This window comes from Phocoena phocoena, chromosome 16 (genome assembly GCF_963924675.1).
Source record: "Phocoena phocoena chromosome 16, mPhoPho1.1, whole genome shotgun sequence".
Classification (NCBI taxonomy): Eukaryota; Metazoa; Chordata; class Mammalia; order Artiodactyla; family Phocoenidae; genus Phocoena; species Phocoena phocoena.
In genome coordinates, this window is record NC_089234.1 from 587,168 (window position 1) to 609,798 (window position 22,631).

The following is a 22,631-nucleotide window of genomic DNA, read 5'->3' on the forward strand; positions in this document are numbered from 1 at the left end:
TCAGCAGACTTCAGACCCTCCCAACACCTGAGCCTTGGAGACCCTCGCCACAACGCATGGGGTGTTAGAGGGTGGGTCCCGCTGGGGAGCGGCAGCAGCGGTGGGCCTATTGCGTTTCCGGGGCGGAGGCGGAGTAACTGAGGCGGTCTGTGTCCCTGAAGAAGTGGTTCACCCTGAAGCGGACCCTGGCGCACACTGTGCTGGCCCAGCTGGGGAGCCTGCAGCCACTGTGCACCGGCTGCGTGGAGCTCCGCGCCCAGCTCCTGGGCCTGGCCGGGAAGGCCCTGCACCTGTTGGCCGTGCACGCAGACCCCCTGCGCCCCGCCTTCTACTGGGAGGAGAGCCTCTTGGTACGTGCTTCTGCTTCTGGCTGGTTCACAAACCTACCACCTGTGCTTAAAAAACAGAAACAAGATATTTAGAGCTCACCTGACCTCAGTAAGAACTGAGGTAGCAAACAGGTCTCAAATCATCCCCGTCAAGAAGGGCGATGTGGGCTATGGAAGGAAGGAAAGGGCGGCAGCAGCCCTGCCCGGGGCCCGCAGGGAAGGACGGAGACAGGGACTTTGGGGACAGGCCCGAGGAGGGGCGGCCGCCCTTTGCAAAGAACAGGTGGGAGAGGAAGGGCAGGCACACGGCTGGTCCTGGTCAGAGGGCAGGACGGACCCATCCTAAGTGGGGCATCCCACCCCACCCCAAATGTGGGTGTCCCTGGTGTCTCCCTCACCCTGGCAGCTCTGCACCTGGGCGTCTGGCCTGCACCTGAGCACTGGGCCTGCATCCTATAGCACAGTGGGGGGCCCCGCCCACCTCCCTCCCTCCCCCTCCCCCTCCCCCCTCCCTCCCCTCCCCCACCCCCTCCCTCCCCTCCAGCCCCGCCCCCTCATTCCCCTCCCCCACCCATACAGTCAGGTGAAGCCCTGACCCCAGCAGCTGCATCAGTGCACAGAAGCCCACACCCTTCTCTCCAGCACTCCCCACCCCCAGCAGGCCTGGCACCCCTCCGGAAGGAGCTCTGGTGACAGCCACTGCCACCGCTGGCCGTGGAAGCTCCAGGTCACCGTCCTAACCACCTCTGCAGATGCCACCTCCTCCAACTGGAAGGCACCTGCTTGGCGGTGCAGCCAGGCTCATCCCCGTAGACCCTGCTCTTTTAGGAGACCCCCCAGCCCCGAGCAGCCAGGCGCCGCACCCCTGTGTGATTTGGGGCTGGTGCCTCCACTTCCCTGACCCAGCTGGGTGTGCAGGCCCCGGGGTCAGCCCGTGACTGTCTGTCCTGGGTCTCCAGGCCGCAGGACGTGACTCACATTTGAGTGAATTGATGGCGTTTGGCCCCTTGTCCAACCAGTATTTACTGAGCACCAGAGCAGGAGGCTCTGAGTCAGGCAGACGTGGACCAGATACACAGCTCCTTTCTGAGCGGGCGTCCCGTCTATGAAGCGGCCCTCACCACACCCCAACTCGCAGGGGCCGCTGGGGAAACGTGCCCCCCAGGCCTCACTTCGTGTCATGTCCCCTCAAACCCAGGGCTCCCCTTCAACCCGAGTCCTCCTGGGCCTGCTGCCCCCTAGGCAGTTTCCCTTGGCACCCTGAGGACCCCGTCAGGGGGGCTTGTCTTGCAGACAGGAGGGCCTTGTTTGTGCCTTTGCCCCCCGGGCCCCTGGGGCAGACTGGCAGCTGGCTCCCCGGGTCCTGGCCGGCCCGATTCCGGGGGAGGTGATTCTGAAGGACTGAAGGGGAGTGAGCACAGAAGGCCATTGACCTGAGCACGCCGAGGCCCCACCCTGGCTTCACGTGCCAAACGCCAGGCTCTTGGGCCAGGGTCCTGCTGGTCACCTAAATCAGCAAGATGCCGGCCCAGCGCCCACAGCGCCCTCACCCAGGGGTCCTACAGAGACGCCTGGCCACGGCAGGCACTGCGTCCGTGCTGACGTGCGGGCCGACTGGAGGTGTGTGTTCTGTAGGGGGGCGCTGAGCTGAGCAGCCGCGAATGTCTGGAGAGCATCCAGGAGGACGAGGACCGCAAGGGGTCCTACGGCGGCCTGTTGGCCCTCAGGGCCACCCCCGAGGGGCACAGCAGGAAAGGCTGGGATCTGAAGGTACCCCTGCCCCAGCCCCCAGCCCCGCCCCGGGCGCGCCCTGCCCGCGGAGCTGGCCTGAGCCTGAGCCTCTCCCCGCAGAGGAGGATGGCGCTGGCCCAGCGGTACCTGGCCCAGGCGTCCGAGGTGCTGCTGCAGTGCCTGCAGGTAGCCCTGGGCAGCAACCTCCTGGACATCGCCGCAGCCGCCAGCCTGGAGATGGTGGAGTGTGTCGGCACCCTGGACCCCGCGGCCACCTGCCAGTTCCTGGCGCTGTCTCAGGTGCGCTCTGCTCTGGGCGCCTTCCACAAGGTCCCTCTTAGCCACCGGGGAGAAGGAGGGTCCCTGAGACCCCGGTGCTCCCTCCATTGGTGGCCCTGCCAGCCAGGCTGCAATTGGGCTCTGCCTCAAGGGTGGCGCTCATTGGAGGAAGCACCGTGGGCACCAGGAGAAGGGGGCCGGCCCCCCGAGGTTGCCCGGAGGCTCACGGGTGCACGAGCAGTGGAAGCCCTCCAAGCTCGTGTTCCTGCGACGTAGGGCAAGAGCGTCGAGCCCTCCTCCCCGTGTCCTGAGCTGCAGGCCTGCGGGCACAGCGGTGAAGGTCCGGCCTGGCCTCGCCCCGCGGCTGTGCCGGCCGCCAGGAGGAGCACCTGAGCGCCCACCCGCGCTGGACGGCGCCCGGGCCCCTCGGCAGCCTCCGCGGTCTGTTTCAGAGCTGCTCAGCCTCGGAGGGCATGCGAGACGTCCTGCTCACGGCCACGGCCGACACCAGCAGCTCCCAGCTGGCGGCGCTGCTGCAGCTGCGGCACAGGCTGAGGCGCCAGGAGAGGACGTCCACCAACCTGTTTGCCAGCGTGGAGCAGAGACTGGCCGCCATATCCAAGGTGACCGAGCTAGGGACGCCCCTGCCCCTGCCCCTGGCCCCGCGGCTCTGCAGACACACTCGGACCAAGTCCAAATCCTGGCTTGCTGTGTGGTTCTGGGAGGGTCACTCAACTTCTCTGAGCTGCAGCTTCCTCGTGGGCCCGGTGGGGGGATAGTAGCCCACCTCCTCGGTGACGGCGAGAGTCAGCGAGCTCGCAAGTACAAATGCCCAGGGGCTGCAGCAGGCCGCGATGGGACAGCACCCCGGGGCTCTGCTTTCAGCCCTCACTGTGTTTGAAGGAAAGTTTTATACTCAGTCGAGTCTTAGAGTTTAATTTTGAAGGAAATTTGCAGAGCATGGTAGCTAATAGCACCTCTGCTTTTATTTGGGCTAGCAAATATGAATTGGAGATTTAAAGAAATTAAACTTGATGCAACTCAACAAAGAAAACAGGCCCGGATGCCCTCCTCCTTCACGGGGCTTCCACGGTTACTTGCATGGGCCGACCTCATATCCCTTGACCCAGGCTGCTTTCCTCCTTTTGACCTCTGAGGACAGGATGACCCTCTGTGGTGGGGCCGTCCTGTGCGCCGTGGGTGTTTAGCAGCAGCCTGGCCTCCAGCACCTCCCCAGGTGTGACAACCAAAAAAGTCACCAGGCCGAGAGCCAGTGCCGTGACCCAGGGACGGGAATCCTCCCTCCTGCGGGGCGGAGGCAAGACGGGGTGCAGGCTGCTCTGGGCCAGGCCAGCCTGGAGGAGGTGAGAAGCAGTACATGAACCGTGAAAACACTACCAGGTGAGAAGCAGTGAGCGTTCTGCTAAGATGCCCTACTGGAGGGAAACGGCCCAGGAGCCAGGCAGCGCGGACCACCGTCCTGAACCCGTGAGCACCAGTGATGCAGCTTCAAAGGCGCAAAAGAGAACTGCCAGAGACAGAGCAGCCGCAGACAGACCCCCGGCTCTGCGGGGAGGCTGCGGCCGCCCTCTTGGCCGCTGGCACGATGAGCAGATGAAGAGGCAGTGGCCTGCAGAAGCGTGTGGGGCGTCTGTGAGTGCCGGAGGTCTGGACAGACCTGGCCTGGAATGCTGCACCAGCGTGACCAGCCCTGGGCCACGAGAGGCTCAACAAGTTCCAAAGCACTGAAGTCATTCCGTTTGTTTTCTAACCACAAGGAAGTTAATACAGAAATCAGTAACTAAGAGGTACCTGTAAAACACACAACTGCCGTGAAATTAACCATGTCCGTCATCATCAGTTTGTCAAAGAGGAACTCACGATGGAATTTAGAAAATATTTTCAGTTGACTTAGAGAATAAAAATACTGTATATCAAAACTTAGGGGACTCGTCTAGAACAGGGCGTGGAGGGAAAATACCTCGAATACAAAAGAGAGTCTTAAAAACAGTGATTTAAGCTGTGATTTCAAGAAGCTAGAGTAAAAACACCTAAGAAAAATGGAAAACAAATAAGAACGAGAACAGCAGAAGCCACGAAATTGAAACACACTTACGGCAGAGGAAATCTGTCATGACAAGTGTTGGTTCCAAAGAGAAGACTAATAAAATTGATAAACACTTAGAAAGACCCGATAAAGAAAAAAGAGAAAGAAAACAAAAATTTCGGTATTGGTAATAAAAAGACATCACGAGATTCTTCAGACATCAAGAAGCTAATAAGAGACTACTTTTTATAACCTTACTCTAATAAATTTAACAATTTGGATGAAATGGACAAATTCCTCCAAAAATATTACCTACCAAAGCGGACAGAATGGAAAATCTGAATAATATCACTTCAAGAAATGGAACCTTTTATTAAAAACATTCCCACAAAGAAAATCCCAGACCCAAATGGCTTCGCCAATAAGTTCTTCCAGACATTGAAGGAAGAAGTAATCCTTCAAAACACTTCCAGAGGATAGGAATAAAAGGAATACTTCCTAACTGTCTTTAAAGAGGCCCAGTGAGCCTCGATACTAGAAACCTAGCAAGGACGTTACATGGAAGGGAAATCTCTCTCATCAACGTGGACACAAAGTATTAGCAAGTAAAATCCAGCGACTATAAAAGGGATAATACATGAGGATCAAATGGCTGTGTTCCACGTGGTTTAATACTTTTAAATCATTCAATATAATTCACCGTATTAACAGAAGGAAAAGGAGAAAATCATAAGATCATCTTGATAGATGCAAAAAAAACATTTGTCAAAATTCAGCACCAGTCTGTGATTTCAAAAACTCAAGATAGAAGATAATTTTCTTAATTTGATAATGTCTTTAAAAGTCCATATCAAACATCATACTATAGGGCTTCCCTGGTGGCGCAGTGGTTGAGAGTCCGCCTGCCGACGCAGGGGACGCGGGTTCGTGTCCCGGTCCGGGAAGATCCCACATGCCGCGGAGCGGCTGGGCCCCTGAGCCACAACTACTGAGCCTGCGCGTCCGGAGCCTGTGCTCCGCGGCGAGAGAGGCCACAACAGTGAGAGCCCCGCGTACCGCAAAAAAACCCCCACATCATACTATATACTAAAATTTTCTCCTTGAGTCAGAATGACACAAGAAAGCTATCACTGCTTCTATTCAATGGAAGAATTAGACTCGAAAAACGAATAAAGGGCAGAAGCGCTGAAAAGGAAGAAGTAAAACGTTATTCACAACCAGCATGATTGTGGGCCTTGAAAGTCATAGTCTCTCGATAACAGATTTAACATGCAGATTCGGCAGGTCACTGCTGAAGGCTGTAAACATGACTTGTATCTCTACATGCCAGTTACAAACAAGCAATGACAATGTCCGAATAATACCGTTTTCAGTAACATCAAAAACAATCAAATACCTATGGAAAATCTAACAAAAGATACACATGACTTCTACCCTGAAAACTGCAAACCTTCCTAAGGAAAATTCAAGAAGAACTAGGTAAGCCCAGAGGCAGCTGAATTTGTGGGGGAAGGCTCCATACTAAGATGTCTGTAAGGAAATGCCAGCTTACTATACAAGATACCAAGACGTATTAAAAACTATAGAAGGTAAGACAGCGTGGCATTGGCACACAAATGGAGAAAATGACCGACGGGACAAGAAAACGCCCAGAAACAGACCCACCACCCACACCTGACAGATGAAAAGCGCGACACTTAGGGCAGAAGAGCGGATGGTGCAGCCCTGCACGAAGGGCAGCTCTACCTGAGAAGGTAACACAGCAGAGCTTTCAGAAGAAGCTTTAAGGGGACCTCTTCATGCCTTCGGAGTAGGGAAGACTTACTACGCAGGAGACAGGTGCTAACCATCAAAGGGGGAATGATCAGTTGTACTGCACTGACAGTAAGAACTTGCGTTCATCAAAACCATAGCCCAGGAGTCAAAAGGCAAGCCCCAGAGGAGATACAACACACGCGAGGGGCCAGGGGCTGGTGTCCTGTGTGTAGACAGGAGGTGTCCCCTCTCGGCAGGAGAAAGACTGACTGTCCCACAGAAAACAGTCACAAGACTGGAATTTCACAAAAGATACCCAAGTGGCCAGTAAACTTTGTAAATGACGCGCAAGTTCACTGGTCATCAGGAAGATGGAAAAACTAAAACCCCATTCAGGTACTGCTAGACCTCCACCAGAAGGGCTGAAGGGGAACAGGTGCAAAGCCCCAAGGGCAGGAGAGGAGGCGGGGCCCCGGCGGGGGTGGTGCCCGGTGGCCCCTTTGGAAGCGACGTCCCCCAGCAACTCCCCTGCGGCCGGTGGCCCCCAAAGAACAGACCTCACAGCAGCATTTCTGGCCCAAAAAGGGAGCCCACCCAGGTGCCCAGGGTCCACAGAAGGGATGAGAAGTGGTGCGCTCACCGATGGGACACTCTGCAGGCAGCAAAGGGCAGCAGGGTCAGCCGCCACGTGCGCCAGCGCGGAGGGGCCCCGGGCCTCGCACAGCGGGCCGCCGAGCTGTGGAAGCCTGCCGGCGCCTCCCCCGGAGCGAGGCCGTGGCCCCTGTGAGCAGCCCGCAGCCTCCCGAGCGCCGTTTCCACGGCTTCCGTGTGTCCGCTCGCCGCCGGGGCAAGCGTCCCAGAAGCCCCTCCGCACCTCCGAGGGCTCGAGTGCCGACGCTGGCCGGCTTGGGCAAAGCTGAAGCTCATTTCATCCGAAAGTGGGGAATGGGCTTCTGAGCAACCGCTGCTCTTTGGGGAGGCGGCCCGCGGGGTGCTGTGTGGTCCCCGCTGCGGACCCTTCCCCGCAGAGAAGCGGGACCCGGGCCCGGGCAGGCTGAACCGCCGGCCGCCCCCGCACCCCGCGGCCTGCGGGCCGGGAGCGCGGGTCCTGCGCGTGCCCTGCCGGTGTCTGCGCGGGGGGCGCCGGGACCGCGGGGAGGGGAGAGGGCGGCGGCTGTGCTGCAGGACGTGCCGGGGCTTTTCCGTGCGCCTTTGGGCTCGGTGCCTTTGCGGGTGTGCGGCGGCGGGTCGGGCTCTGGCGGTACCGGCGGAGCCAGTGTCCGGGGCAGCGGTGAAGTCCGCGTGCGTCTGCTGCCCCCTTGTGGCGGCGCCCGGCCCCGCAGCCGCCGCCCGGCGCTGACTCCTGACTGCCCCCCGCAGGCTTGGCAGAATCTCTGGGTCACCGAACAGCACTTTAACTTCTTGAGTGAAATCCCTCCCACTTTTCGGATCCTCTTTCTGCACCACTCACGGGACAGGTGAGGCCTTCTCTCTCCTGTTCTCGGGCTTGCTACCCAGGCTTCTGCCCGCTAAGGTTCCTGTGGACACAGCACGGGGCTGCCAAGCCGAGGGACAGACAGGCCGGCGGGGGCTGCCCGCTGAGGGGAGCTGAGGGGCGACCGTCCCTCTGCCACGATGACCAGGCTGGCCCGTACGACCTGGGGAGGGGAGAGGGCACGGTGCCACCTCCCGCCAGCACGTGGCCCTGGTCTGAAGTTCACTGCTCAAGTGGCGCAGAACCCACTGGTCTGGGGAGAAGCTGGTGTCCCAGCCTCTGGCAGCACCGCACACAGACCCCCCAGGGGCATGTTTTAACCCTGTGTCTGACTTGGCTGGGGCACCGCAGGGAGGAGGCTCCTGTTCCCAGCAGGTGGTATGTGGCACAGAGTCGGCCTCATCAGGGCTCCTCTGGGACCCCCGGAGCTGGGCTTTGACCCCACCCTACATCCTGCCAACAGGACCCATCTCTACGGTGCTGCCTACGAGAAACCCAAGTTCATCCCTGCGGCCAAAGGCAAACTGCTCCAGGTCGGGGGTGAGTTCTGCCGGCGCACCACCCTCGGGGTGCATGCAGGGTGCGCCCACCGGCACCAAGGCCGAGCGTGCGCACCTGTTCCCACCCACGGTCCCCTCAGCCCCGGGGGGTGTTCTGCGAAGCCGCGTGTGGGGACAGCGGCGGCGTCTGTCTCTGCAGGCTCCTGCAAGGTGGCTCGGATGGCCGTGAGCCCGGCCGCCTTCTCCTCCCTGTTGGCCAGTGCCCAGCAGTTCCGGGAGCACGCCCAGGCCGAGGCGCACAGTGAGGACATGGCCCTGAGCCCAGGCTTGGTGAGGCCCCGAGCCCGGTGTCAGGGCTGCTCCCACCCCGCAGGGCAGGGTGGGGAGGCCTGGGCGAGGACCACCCCCCAGGCGCTGCTGGACCCCGGGTCAGGCTCCCCGACCAGGCACGGGGCCAATCCTTGAGCCAAGTCTGTTGCAGACGCCTCCGTAATGCTGGCAGAGGAGTCGGGCGTGGGGGGCTGCTGGCTGCTGAGCTGGGCCTGTCCTGGGGGGCCGCCTGCAGGGTCTCGCCCCTCTTCCCCTTTGACGCCTCTGACTGCGGCTGTCTTTGAGGCGAGAAGGAGTCAGAGGGCGCGCCCCTGAGAGGGGAAGAACACGCTGTGCAGAGGCTCGCGGAGGTCGTGAAGCCCATGGAGGAGTATCTGAGGCCACTGTTCTCGCTGCTCAGCTGCCCCCCAGAAGCCAGGTACCCATCGAGGGCTGATTCCTGAGGAGCTCAGGGACTGAGAGTGCGGAGAGCAGGCGCCGTCTGGATTGCCCGAGCCCTCGAGGTGCAGGGTCGTGTTGTCTCTCTGTCCCCACAGGTGCACCCAGGTGTGCACAGGTACAGGGACACCCAGGGCTGGGGTGGGCAGGCTGGGGGGTGCGGCCTGCAAGCACTCCCTGAGTCCCAGGGCCAGCTGAGCGACTGGCTGTGGGCATGTGAAAGTCAGAGCTGTTTCCTTTGTGGAAACATCTCTGAGGCCACAGCGCCGTAGGCTTGGTGGGCTTCTCTCTGCGCTGAATCGGACCATTCGATTAAACGGGAGACGTGCACAGGCTCTTTGAGAACAGAAGCCCGGGCTCTGTCCACCTGCCATCGGGAGGAAGTCTGGCCCTGCTTGAAACCTTTTCTGGGGGCGTCCCCGCGGTACCGGCCCCTGCCACCCTCTGAGCCGCTGGCCTGGGTGTGAGAAGGAGGGGAGGGCACGGTGAAGTGCCTGGCCCCTTGGGTCTGTGTTTGGTGGGAGAGAAGGTAGAGGGGTCAGGCAGGTGAACTTCCCTGATTGGCCAGCAGGTCAGAGCGTCCTGAATCCTGTGTGTTCACATCCTGCCTGTTGTCCCTGTCCCCATCTCAGGAGACCGGTCCCCAGCAGCAGGCCGGGAGAGTCTTGTGGCCCTCACTGCCCTGGTGGGAACAGCCTGAGGAGATGCTGTCCCTGTTCTCAGTGATTTTCATGGAGTTTTTAAAACCTGAATCTCTGCCTTTGCCTTTCAGAGCACCGATTCCCACAGTTGTTGCGGATTTGGGAAAATACAAGGGCAAAGACAAGGAGAGGGAAGAGTCCCTGCCGCAGGGTGAGTGGGGCCCCAGGTCCGCGTCTGTGGGATGCAGGCCGGCAGAGCCACGCTCTCTGTGGCTGCAGCGGGGCCACCGGGGGCAGCTTTTCCGGAAGGTTCGCGCCACCCCGCCACTGCCCACGCGACCGCAGATGCCCCTGCCCTGCCAGATGCCCGGGCACAAACCATGGTGACGTCACCGTCACCCTCCTGAGCACGTCAGACGGCAGGAGGGCAGATGGGTCTCCTGGGTCAGCAGTCTGCTGCTTTCCTACGTGGAAGATGAAATGCTCTTGTTTTGCTCCCTGCCACCTGCCCCGTGGCTGAGCCACCCCGGTGCCCGAGGTCCCAGGCCGCGCCGAGTGTGCACAGCTGCTGGGAGCCCAGTGACCACTTGTGTGACCGGAGCTTCTGCCCTAAACGTTCCCAGATGAAAACCTGCTGGACTTTAAGTAACTTGACTTTGCAAACACATCAATTCCATTGGCATGTCTGGTGGCCTCAGCCTTTGCACCGGTTTCCCGACGGCTGGAGAAGCCATGGTGTCACGGGAGCGCCACTACCCTTCCTCGAACGGAGCTGTCCCCAGAGGCCGTGGCCCCTGCCTGGACAGCCCTTGGGGAGGGGGGTTCGTGCAGATGTTCGTCCCTTGAAGGGGCTCCCTGGTGAGGCCGCGGAGCCTGGGTGGCCCTCAGAACCTCAGGGGACTCGACGTCCCCATGGCCTGGGCTCTGTCCAGGTCCTGGCTGTGACCCGGCCGCACTGTCAAAGCCAGCGTGTACCCGCAAGACGGCGCTGGAGTGCCTGCGAGCTGTGCCCGGCTCAGACTCCTTTCCGCGTCTCCCGCCGGGCGGGGGCTGTGCAGCGGCCAGACGGCCTCAGTGGCGAGGGGCAGAGCTTGGCCCTCAGGTGTCTGCCGCTGCCTTGGTAGCCGCTGGCGTTCCCGCCCACAGTGCAGCCCGAGGTCGCAGACAACGTCATCCTGATCGCCGACAGGCACCTTCTGGAGCTGCCGTTAGAAGGTCTCTCTGTGTTCGATGAAGAGATGGTCTCCTCCGTGTCACGAGAGTTTTCTCTCCAGATGCTGTGGAACCGCCTGTATAGAAAGGAGACAGGTAAGAGCTACACTGATACTTGACTTTAAAATGCAAATATTTAAGTGACTTTCACGATAAGAGAATGTAACTCTTGTCAAAAAATAGTTACCAGATGTTACCATACTTCTCGAGGCCCTGGTTCATCCAGAGAACATCTACTGTGTGCCGGTGCTCTGTTAGGTGCCGAACGTGCCCTGAACAGGGACGTTAACTTTGCTTTTGCCTCACATACTTCTGTTTCAAAGGAGGGGCTGGTGGTAACCAACCAACTACACAGTTAATCATCAATCAGATGATGAGAGGCAATGAGGGAGAGGACAAGGGGGACCTGGCTTGGCCTGGGGGTGGCTGGGGACTCAGGCATGCATGTTCTGTGACATGGATGTGCCTGGGGTGTGACAATTCTCCAGGATGTACACTGGTGCTGTTTTCTGCATGTATGTTGCGCTATGATAAGTATCAAATTACATTAAAAGTAGATCGATTGGACTTTTGTTTTCATCCAAGATGAGGTGACAGGGACCAAATTTGCCCTTCCAGCTGGAACAACAAAAACTCAGACAAAAATACATGACACAGGGACTTCCTTGGCGGTCCAGTGGTTAAGGCTGCACCTTCCAATGCAGGGAGTGCAGGTTCGATCCCTGGTCGGGGAGCTAATATTGAATTGTAACAAATTCAATAAATACTTTAAAAATGGTCCACATCAAAAAATAAATAAATAATTTGAAAAATATATGAAACAGCGGTTTTCAGATATTGGAGAACAGGCAGTGGGGGACAGCAATCCCCAAGAGAGAGAAACAAGCAGGTAAGCCCCAGCTTTCTGCCTGGAGAGAGTCTACAGGCTGTAGCACATGGTGGCGGGGGCGGGGGGGACCAGGCAGAGCCTGGCAGTCTCCCCGAGGTGAGGAGACGAGGGACTGGGCACCCAAGTCGGTCCTGGGAGTAGAGACCTGCAGAGGGTCCCCATCAGTCTTCTGCTGAGAGCTGGTCAGTGCAAGCGTGTGTGGAGACTACAGCCAGAATGGAACATCTTATAATTCACAGCTATCAGGTACAGGAACCAGAGGGCATTGCCTGTCTGCACTAGGGAGACTGGCTTTAGTCCCACCAACAGAACTTAAAAACAGGCCTCAAGGGATGAAACTATTTCCAGGTAACTTAAATGCATCTCGAAATAAAGCTCAAGATGGATAGAGTTTTTTAAAAATCCAGGACCCAACAAGGAAAAATTCAAAATGTTTGACGTCCAATCAAAAACCACCTGGCATGCAAAGACCCGTGGTTAAGAGAAAAGCCAATCGAAAGCAGACCCAGAGGTGACACAGGTGACAGTTCCTGTAACTATAATCCACGTGTTCCAGGAGGTGGTAAGCAAAGACACGGAAGATGTAAAACGGACCAGAACTGAACTTCTGCTGAGGAGGGACATGCCCTGGGCAGCATTAATGCAACTTGACACGACAGGAGAAGAAACTAGTGAGGCTGAAGAAATGTCAGTAGGAAAAAACTGAAAAAAAACAAAAACAGAAACAGAACACCAGTGAGCTGTTAGACAAAGTGAAGTGGCTGAACCTGCCTGTAACTGGAGTCTTTGCAGGGGGAACATTTGAGTTAATAATGGCCAATGTTTCCCAATTTTGAAGAAAACTGTAATCCTGCAGACCCAAGAAGTTCAATGAATCCCAAACAAGAAATAAAACCATACCAGGGACCATTGTAGTCAGGGTGATTAAAACCAGTGACAGAGTATTTTACAAGCAGCCAAAGAAAAAAGACACATTATATATCCAGAAACAAATACAAGAGAGTTAGCAGACTTCTCGGCTGAAACAATGCAAGCAGTGAAGAACGTCTTTAAATTATTAAAGAAAATATCTGTCAATGCAGATATTTTTGAAAATAACTCTCAAAAACAATGGTGAAATACTTTTTCAGAAATAGGTGAGCTGAAGGAATTCTTCCCCAGCAGGCCTGCCTACCCCACAAGAAATGCTGCAGAGCGTCCTCCAGGCAGGAGAAAAAAGGATGGGAACCTGCATCCGCACAGAGAAATAAACACCAGAAGCTGGGATTAGGCGGGTCCATATTTAAAGCTTTTTTCTTAATTTAAAATCTCTTTAAAAGATTTTGACAGGGGCTTCCCTGGTGGCGCAGTGGTTGAGAGTCCGCCTGCTGATCAGGGGACACGGGTTCGAGCCCTGGTCTGGGAGGATCCCACATGCTGTGGAGCAACGGGGTCCGTGAGCCACAACTACTGAGCCTGTGCGTCTGGAGCCTGTGCTCCACAACGAGAGGCCACGACAGTGAGAGGCCCGCGCACCGCGATGAAGAGTGGCCCCCGCTCGCCGCAACTGGAGAAAGCCCTCGCACAGAAATGAAGACCCAACACAGCCAAAAATAAATTAATTAATTAAAAAAAAAGATTTTGACAGCTTGGAGTGAAAAATAATAGCAACGTTTCATGGGGTTCTACAGCATTATATAAATGTAACTTGTTGGACAGCAAAGGCTGGTGGGGGGTGGAGAATGGAGGCTCGGGGTACTGGACCAGCACAGCCACTGAAAACAGAAACAAAGAGGTACGGCTAGTACACAACAAGGAAGTCGAAATGGAATCATAAAAAAAATATGATTAATCAGAAAAAGGCAGAAAAAAGAAGGGACATGGAACAAAGAAGAGACAGGACAAATAGAAAACAAACAGCAAGATGGTGTGTTTCCACCCAACCACATCAGTAATCACAGTCTCCGTACAAGGTCAAAACATCCCAGTTAAAAGGTAAAGATCACCTTTGGGAATGGAAACGCAAGGTCCCAAACATGCTTCTTTAAGGAAATCAGAGTAAATAAAAGGACGCTAATGGGCCAGATACAACGGATGGGAGAGAGAACAGGTCTTGCACCCCCAAGAGGCCACGGTGCTGGGCTCACCAGGAGCTGCGGGTGGGGCCTCGGGCTCAAGCCCCGCCGATCTGCAGCCCCTGCTGCTGGCGAGCCCAGCCCTTCCACATTTTATCGGCCGTTTGATGTCCTCACTTGTGAAAATCCGTTCTAGTCTTTGGCCAGTTTTTCTCTTGGGTTATCTGCCTTTTGTTCTTTAGGTTTGTATAAATTTTCTGATCATTTTATGAACTACAGATGTCCTCCCAGTCTGCAGCTGGTCTTTTCACTCCTTTACGTGGTACCTCTTGGTGAACAAAATATTTGAATATACTCCAATGAATCCATCTTCTCTTAACAGCTGGTGCTTTTGGGGTCTTTTTATAAAGAATATTTTCTTACCTGAAGATCATGAAGGTTCTATGATGTCTTCTAAATGTGTCTCTCTTTTTGTCCTTCACGTCTTTACGTACCTTCCATCCGAAATCGGTTTTGCACACAGTGTGAGATAAGGGGCAGGTCTCTGTTTCCCACGTGAGTCCCCCGCTGTGCGTGCCGCATTTACTGAAAGGGCCTTCCTGTCCCCACCGCTCTGCGGCCGTCAGCATTGTCTGGAAGAGCAGACCACCCCCTGGTGGGGTTAGCAGAATAGCGGCCCTAAAGGCGCCCACGCCCTGACCCCGGGCCCAAGAGGAGGTGCCCTGATGTGACAAAAGGGCCTTTGCAGATGTGATTCAGTGAAGGGTCCTGAGATGGGGAGACTGTCCTGATTGTCTAGGTGGCCCAGTGTCATCACCAGGGTCCTGAAAAGAGGGAGGCAGGAGGGTGCGGAGGTAGCGGAAGGGGCTCGTGGCGCCTCTGGAGGCTGGAAAAGGCAAGGGAGCCGATTCTCCTCTGGAGCCTCCCAAGGGAAACAGCCTCCCTCACACCTGGATTTTAATCCAGTGGGACCCCTTTCAACTCCTGCCTCCAGAACTGTAAGGTAATAAATTGGTGTTGTTTTAAGCCCCAACATTCGTGGTAATTTGTTACAGCAGCAACTAGACCCTAATACAAACTCTCACCATAAAGTAACAAAAATACTGCATAAATGTGAGTGAAGTCTTTTCAATGCATTACGGAGTGGGGATAAAAAGGATTCTGCAGGTCCCAGAGTGAAGTGTTCTCAGAGCCTTGAACCCTTCAGGCTGGAGGAATGCCCTTTGAGTGTTAAATATTCACGGCAAACCTTTAAGGATAATCACGAAAGAGCATAACTGGTGTATAAATTGCAAACCAATAAAGAGGGAAAATGAATAAGAAAAACAAGTGAACCAACCCCTCAGTCGAGTTACAAAGAGCCAGTGGTGGAGACGCACACACGGAGTAGGGAGGACGGAGAACCCACGGGCAAAAAGGTGCTGTGGCCCATCCATTAGATCAGGAACTGAACAAGTGAGTGCACCACACCTACCGACTAAAGACACAGTCAACAAGAGCGCGTAGATAGGATGCCGGCCACGTGAGACTCTCCTGAACAGAAAGGAGGCACAAAAGCCAGAAAGCAGAAGAGTGGAAAGAGGCGCCGGGCGGGCACGCCCCCAAAAGGGCCTCCATCGCACTGTCGGCCGGAGCCGACTTTACAGCCGCGGGCGTCCGTAGGGCAGGGTCATCACACAGTGATAGCGGTGAAGTTCGTGGGAGGATCAAAGAGCCTCGATACGGGAAGCAGCAAGTAACAAGCACCGGGGGCGAGGCTGGTGGCCACTCCCGCGATGGGAGATTCCCGCACGCCTCCACGACTGAAAGGTCAGACAAGCAGAAAGAGCGCAAACAGAGAGAATTGGGGCAACACACTTAACAGACTTGGCTTAATGGACACGTGGGCCCTGTGTCTAAAAATTAGAGACTCACGTTCTTTTCAGGTGCACGTGAAACAATCACAGAAACTGGCTGAGGCCACATGTGATTAGGTTAGAAACCAATGCCCAAAAGACGGGTTTTTAAAATTCCCATACATCTGGAAATTTTAAAACACTGACTTCTAAAAACTCACGGGACTCAGAAGAAGCAATGATAGAAATGCCAAAGACTGGCTGGATGTTACCACAGCAGAATCTAGAAGGATCCTTTAGCTTTAAATGCTTAAAGGATCATGAACAGACCCCAAAACAAAATAGGAAGCAAAGACAAAAATTAGTTATTTGGGAAAAAATAACCTCATAAAATAGACACATTTGGGTGAGAATGATCCAGAAATAAACAGACAAGGCACAAATAAACAATATGAGAAATACAAGAGACACCAACTCTAAAGCACATCAGAGATTTAAGAGAATATTAGGAACAACTTTTTGACAATATATTCAAAAATACTTGGAGACTCGGAAAGAAAACCCAGCGGCCTCATAGCGAAGAAAGGACGATCGATACATTTACATTTCCCCACAAAAAATATTGCTTTTACCATTTTTCTGTTGAATTCTACCAAAATTTCAAGAAACCGTTCATGTCAGTCTATACATGTCTCCCCAAGTAGAAGAAAAAAAAGCCATCCTTCTGCTGGCCAGTCCAGACCCTGACACCCAAACTTCTCAAGAGTAGCAAAGAAAGAAAGAAACATGTAACATTTCATCACCCAGTCTGACCTTAAAAACTTACAGGTATCACAGAAGAACAGATTAAAGGGAAATTGAACTTATAAACATCCAAGATGATGCAGGAAAAAAAGCATTTGATAAAATGCATGCATTCGGGTCTTCCCTGGTGGCGCAGTGGTTGAGAGTCCGCCTGCCGATGCAGGGGATACGGGTTCGTGCCCCGGTCCGGAAAGATCCCACATGCCACGGAGCGGCTGGGCCCGTGAGCCATGGCCGCTGAGCCTGCGCGTCCGGAGCCTGTGCTCTGCAACGAGAGAGGCCGCAGCAGTGGGAGGCCCGCGCACCGCAAAAAAAAAAAAAAAAAAAGCATGCATCCGTAATAGAAATTCTTAGCAAACCAGGAGTTCTTCTCATCCTGGTGGAGAAAGCCGTCCAAATCTAGGGCAAGCTGCTTCCCAGCGGTGCCCCCGTAAGGCTGGGACACGGCAGAGAGGCCCACATCAGCGCTTACATCTCTGAGGCGGCCGGACGGGAATGAAGGAAACTGGCATTATTTTCGGTTACCTTCACCAGAACGGGAGCGCAGCGGGGGCAGGTGTAAACCCTCCGGCAAGAGGGAGAGCGGCCAGCAGGGCCCAGCTGTCTGCGACTGGCCCAGCTCAGCAGGGGCACCGGTAGGTGCCCAGCGTGGTGTGTGATTGGACAGCCGCGTGGGCCCGGGAACCTCTGGCGGCCGTTCCTTTCTTGAGGTCTCCTGGCCCGGGCCTTTCCCAACCCTGTGAGCCTTTACCTTTGAGAGATTACTGCCATTTCAACTTTACAAAAATGGAAATCAACTGTTCACACCACTTCTTGTTTTTTTCATTGAGGTGAGATTCACGTAATATAAAATTAACCATTTTCAAGTGAACAATTCAGTGGCATTTAAAGCATTCGAACGCCGTGTACCACGGCCCCTGTCTGGTTCCAGGACATCACCACTTCTTGTTATTGTCTCAACAGAAGGCAATGTGAAAAAGGAGAGCAGAGGTAAAGATCACAGAAAGAGAGGCATAGCAAAGAAGGGAGCAAAGGTAGGTGGTCGAGGCCCCGCTGAGGCGGAGAGCCGGGCGGGGCCCGAGGTCCGGCCGTGCCCCCAGGACGCATCCCCAAGGGCCCCTGCCTGTCTTTGCAGCGCGTCGTGTCCCGGATCACCCCGCCACACTGCATCGCGGTCGACGCGGACAACTTCAGATGTATCCTTTGCTGCTGCTTCTGCCCCAGACAGCGAGCGTGTGGTCCTGTTTCTCCTTAACCAAGGCCCAGTCGTTGTGGACCCCTACGAGGAGGCCCGAGGCCCAGGTGAGCCCTCCCGCCCACGCACAAGCCATACACCGCCCACAGCACTCAGAGCATAGTGGACCGGGTGCCTCGGCCTCTGCTGCCACCCGGCCCTCCGTCACCTCCTGCTACACTGAAGGTGGGCGGGAGGGGGACCCCGGTGTGCTCCAGACCCCGCCCTCACCGTCTGCAGCCAGTCAGGGCGACCGCTGTGTGACCTGGGCCCGAGGCGACGCTGTGCCCCACTCCGGGCCTGCGGCTGCGGCTGCGGGACAGGATTCCTCAGCTCCTCTTTTGCTGAGCTGGTGTTTTCATCTCTCCACAAAGGAGGGAAGGAGTACTAAGATTTCCACTCCCCCGGGGCCCCCGTCTGTGAGGGCCCAAGGCCCAGGCCGCCCTGCCACGCCAAGGGCCGCCAAGGGCCGCCAAGGGCCGCCAAGGGCACCGGGACCGCCCGTGCCTACGCGCGCGGTGCTCCTAAGTTTTCTCACCATCCGATTCTGGCCGCAGAAATGCTGACTCCTGTCTCCGTGACCCGGGAAATTTTGGAAAGATTCCGAGACACGTTCACTGCGAGATGGGCGGGGCATCTGGGGAAGAAGCAGTTTCCCAGGTTGGCATCTGGGTTCCTGGGACGCCGTCCTGCGGTGGCTGCGGTGCGCCAGCCCGAGGGGTGCTCCGCATGCGGCCCCTTCCCCCCTCCCCGTCCCGCCGAGGTTCCCTCCTGCCCTGACCCCCACTTCTGTCCTGTCAGACCCTTCCCTCTGGTGCACGGAGGCGCCTAGATCCCCAGATCCTGGATGCGGACCTGGGCCCCCGCCGTGTGTGCGCCCCTGCACAAGGACCTGGCCCCTCCAGGCGGGGCCTCGCGGAGGGAGCGGGGCCCCCAGAGGGCGGGGCGCGATGGAGGGGAGGGGCTCTGTCGGGGCGGGGCCCAGGAGGGGCGGGGCCATCTGGGGCAGGGACCTGGGCTCCTTGGCCGGATGGAAGACCCTATGCAGCTTTTCAGAGTAACCGCCCCGGGGGCAGGGTGTGGAGCGGAACGCGGGAACAGTCCGCTCCGGATCGCGCCCTTGGCCCGCGGCTCCAGCAGGCATCCACCCCGGGTCTCTCTCCTTCCCTTGGCAGCCAGGCCGAGTGGGAGCAGCTGCTGGGCAGCTGCGGAGGCTTTTTCTTCTACGGGATGGAGAGCTTCCTGTCCCACATATTGGTAGAAAGGTTGGCCGCCATGAACTTGGAAGGTGAGACCCCCCAAAAGCCCGCCTCTCTGCCAGACCCGCCGGCACAAGTCGAATCCACACGGGGACAGAGCAGGGCGCCCCTGTGTCTTATCAGGTGTCTCCCCTGTGCTCTGATGGAGGGCTGGGGGGGCGCTTTAGGAAGGCACAGCGGGGCCTGGGTTGGGGGACCCCTCCTCCGTTCCTCTGAGAGGCCTGGCCAGGGTCAGACGTTGGAGGGGTCACCCCTCTAGGGCTGGGCCTGCAGAGTGCAGGAAGACTGGGTGGGTGTTTCTGGAAAGTGCTGGTCACAGCCCCTTCCCACCAGTTGTTCTACTTGAGATGCAGGCACTCTGGCCCTGTTTTCCCTCCCACTGTCCACTGGCCCCTGCGTCACCCAGCCCACCCCCAGGGTGCCCGTGAGTGTCGTCTGGCCTGCCCTCAGGTGACCTTCTCCTGAGGGGATTGCTGGGTAGCTGGCCACTGTGCACGGTTGAGTGGGGACCTTTTCAGGGACCCCTCAGAGAGGCCCCTACCCTTGGGGTGTGTGGCACAGGTGGACACCGTCCGTGGTCGGGATACCTGAACCCAGCCCGTCACCCCGTCTCCTCCCCAGGCCCTGCCGATATGGGTGGGGTCCGCACGTTCTTACCCCAGGAGAAGGTAGAAACAGGCTTCTCTGAAACTTGAATTCTAGACCTTCTCAGACGAGCGGTGAGTGACACTGAAGAAATCATAGGCTCCCAGGCGCCTGTAAGGGTGACAGCATCGCTGGGTGCCCCCGCCGTTCCCAGCCAGGCCTGTCCTCACACAGCTGGAGGCTCTGCCCCCTCTGGGGACGGCCCCTGACGCTTGGCCTCAGCATCGGTGGGGCTTTCCGCACACCCACAGCCAAGAGCTGCATTTTGGACACTGGCCCCGTTTCAGTGGGCACACGGGGCCAGGGCCACCGACGTCCAGCCCCTGGCAAGCCGGACTGCCTCATGGGTGGCCTCTGGGAGCCAAGACCCCTCTGCGAGGCAGGGAGAGCTGTGGCAGGCCCCGGGGTGGGCTTCCCTCCCTCGCCCGGCCCGGTCACTCAAGGAGGACGTGAAGGGTGAGGGCAAGGCAAATAACGGCCGGCTTGCCCGTGCAGCCCACGCGACCCAGGACGGGGACGAGTGGGGTCGGAGCCTCGGTCGGGTCAGGCCGAGTTCCCGCTATCCTCCTCGCCCTGGGCGACACCCCGGCCGGCACGGCGCCCTCACCCTGGGTGCCCCGCCACTGAGCCGCCCCTCCTGTGACCACAGAGTGCCAGATGGTGGTGCTGCTGGACCTGGCGCGGTCCTGCGAGAGCATGCAGCGCCACGTGGAGTCCTCGCAGAACAAGAGGTGCCCGGGGTCCCCTCCGCTCGGGCTCAGGCCTGCGGCCTGGCCTCCGGCAGCTGACGAGGAACCTGGGGGGGCATATGAGCCACGGCTGTCCGCCTGGGGCACTGTCCTTGCACCCCCTGGGCCGCTGGGATGCCGTGATCTGGCCCCCAGACCCTGCCTGGCAGAGTCCCAGGGCGGGGGGATGGATGGACGGTGACCCTGCCTGGCAGAGTCCCAGGGCGGGGGGATGGATGGACGGTGACCCTGCCTGGCAGAGTCCCAGGGCGGGGGGATGGATGGACGGTGACCCTGCCTGGCAGAGTCCCAGGGCGGGGGGATGGATGGACGGTGACCCTGCCTGGCAGAGTCCCAGGGCGGGGGGATGGATGGACGGTGACCCTGCCTGGCAGAGTCCCAGGGCGGGGGGATGGATGGACGGCGCCGGCACAGACCACAGGCCTGCCTGGAACTTCAGGAAGCTGGGTTTGGGCCAGGAAGCAGAGGGCTGGCAACTGGGAGGACACCCTGGCTTCAGGGCTCCCCGTGTCACCTGTCACCCCCCCACCCAGGGCCTCTGTGGGCTGCAGGCGGGCGGAGCAGAGGACACCCTCTGGCAGGGTTCCCCTCCTGGCCCCACACCCCATGACTGGGAGCGCCCAGAGGGACTTGGCAGGGCTCTGAAATGACTTTTCTTGTTAAATGGTATTTAATTGTGTGTGGGGCGGGGGCGGGGGCGGGGGAGGAATTCTCGGCTCTTTCGAGAGCCCTAAGAGCTGTCAGTCCAAATACCCGGTCCAACACTTGGCGCTCTTCGGGCTGTGGGTGGAGGAGGGCTCGGACCAGGCCCTTTGGTGCTGGCCCGGCCCACGGGAGCTCGGTCCCCCGCAGTGCACCCCGACTGTCCTTGGAGGGGCCCGTCGAGACGGCTGTCCTCCTGAGTCTGGTGGGGGTCAGGAGCATCGTGGCGAACCAGTGGCCGACGGTCCTGCGGGACAACGCGACGCGGGCCAGCATCCTGTGGGAAGGTGAGTCGTGCCGGCCGCCGCTCGTCCTGCAGCCCCGCGGGGCTCCCGGAAGCCTGTGGGCTGCTAACGGGCCCTCTGAAGGGCTGCTTCTCCTCCAGATCTGTTGACAGCTGGCAAGCCGATCGGGAGAACGACCCGCCTCCTTCAGAAGAGGGGAACCGGTGAAACTGTCCACCACGGTAACTAGAAACGGCCCTACCTCCTTGCTCGTCCCTCAGGCTACAGGGTCAGGGGTCCCCCACTTCTCCCGTTTCTGCACAGCCTCCGAAGGTCAGCCTGCCTGACAAAGACCTTCAGCCTCCTACAGACCACTGCCTCCAGTGAGATCTGGCATCGAATGTCTTTACGGAAACACACATGGGTCACTGGAACATCTTCATCTTCAAAACAGCTCAAGTCCCACAAACTCCAAAAGCCCTGGTGTGTTCTCTGGGAGGCGGGGAGCCCACCCACTCCTCCTTCAAGGCAAATGGAACCCTGAAGTCCATGTGTAGCAGCGGCCTTACACACGGATTCTGGTGTAAAAACCTTAAATGCAGCGCGAGGGAGTCTGAGCTTTAGCGATACGTTGATTGGAGAATCTACCGTAACTAAGAAAGGTTTATCCCAGGGTCATTTAAATCATGAAATTTTCAAATATACAAGGCGAAAGGGGCTTCAAATTCAAAACTCACATGGTCCACGGGTGCCCGCGAGGTAGTTGCCGAGCAACAAATGCTTGTGGAGCGAGCGAGCAGATGAGCGAGTGAAGGTGTGAGGGGTGGGCGAGCGCTGGCCTGTGGCTGCTGCCTCCGCGCCCGGCGTCCCCGTCCGGGCTGCGACCAGCGGCAGAGCCAGCAGCACCCTCACCTCTGCTGTGCTCCCCGCATGCGCCGCGAGCCTTGGTTGGGCCGCAGGCATCCTGTCCCCGTGAGCCCCGCGTTTCACAAGCCCGCCTGCTCTCCCCACAGATGAGGCTCTGCAGACCTGGAAGGACAGGCTGGTGCTCTTCCAGCCACAGCCGCAGGGCTCGGAGCGGCTCCCCGTCACCCTCAACCTGGTCCTCTACGGGCTGCCGCACCAGGCCATCGTGTGATGGGGCCGCGCCTCCCCACAGCCCGTCCCCACCATCCGCCATCCCCCTCCCTGGTGTCCCCGGCCCCTCCGCCCATGACCTCCTCCGCGGCTGCGCTGTCAGAGCCCACCCCCACCCCGCCCGGCCCCCGTTCTGCACGGGGCAGTAGCCTGCTCCTCCCTCCACGGTGAAGCCAGGGCCCTGTCGGCGGGAGGAGAGCATCTCGGGGGGCTCGGCAGCACGGGCTGGGGGAGGAACGCGTCCAGGCCCACCCCACAGCGGCCTGGGCCCCCGGGCCCCTCGTGCCCCGGCTGCTAGACCAGAATCGCTGGGAGGCAGAGTCTGTTGAAGTGCTTTAGTAA

General features: G+C 57.9%; 1 protein-coding gene across 1 annotated transcript in view; it reads left to right on the forward strand.

Annotated features, from left to right (window-relative positions):
* Positions 1–22,290, forward strand: part of CFAP46 (cilia and flagella associated protein 46) — a 92,503-nt gene extending 70,213 nt beyond the window's left edge. The window contains 18 exon segments of the mRNA XM_065894741.1: positions 162–350; positions 1,965–2,360; positions 2,792–2,962; positions 7,522–7,619; positions 8,100–8,176; positions 8,336–8,466; positions 8,760–8,884; positions 9,677–9,765; positions 10,692–10,853; positions 17,303–17,373; positions 17,475–17,535; positions 17,606–17,641; positions 18,131–18,233; positions 18,749–18,861; positions 20,127–20,208; positions 21,079–21,215; positions 21,314–21,394; positions 22,166–22,290. Of these exon segments, the coding sequence (XP_065750813.1) occupies positions 162–350; positions 1,965–2,360; positions 2,792–2,962; positions 7,522–7,619; positions 8,100–8,176; positions 8,336–8,466; positions 8,760–8,884; positions 9,677–9,765; positions 10,692–10,853; positions 17,303–17,373; positions 17,475–17,535; positions 17,606–17,641; positions 18,131–18,233; positions 18,749–18,861; positions 20,127–20,208; positions 21,079–21,215; positions 21,314–21,394; positions 22,166–22,290 (2,247 nt within the window).
* Positions 22,291–22,631: the final 341 nt, after the last annotated feature.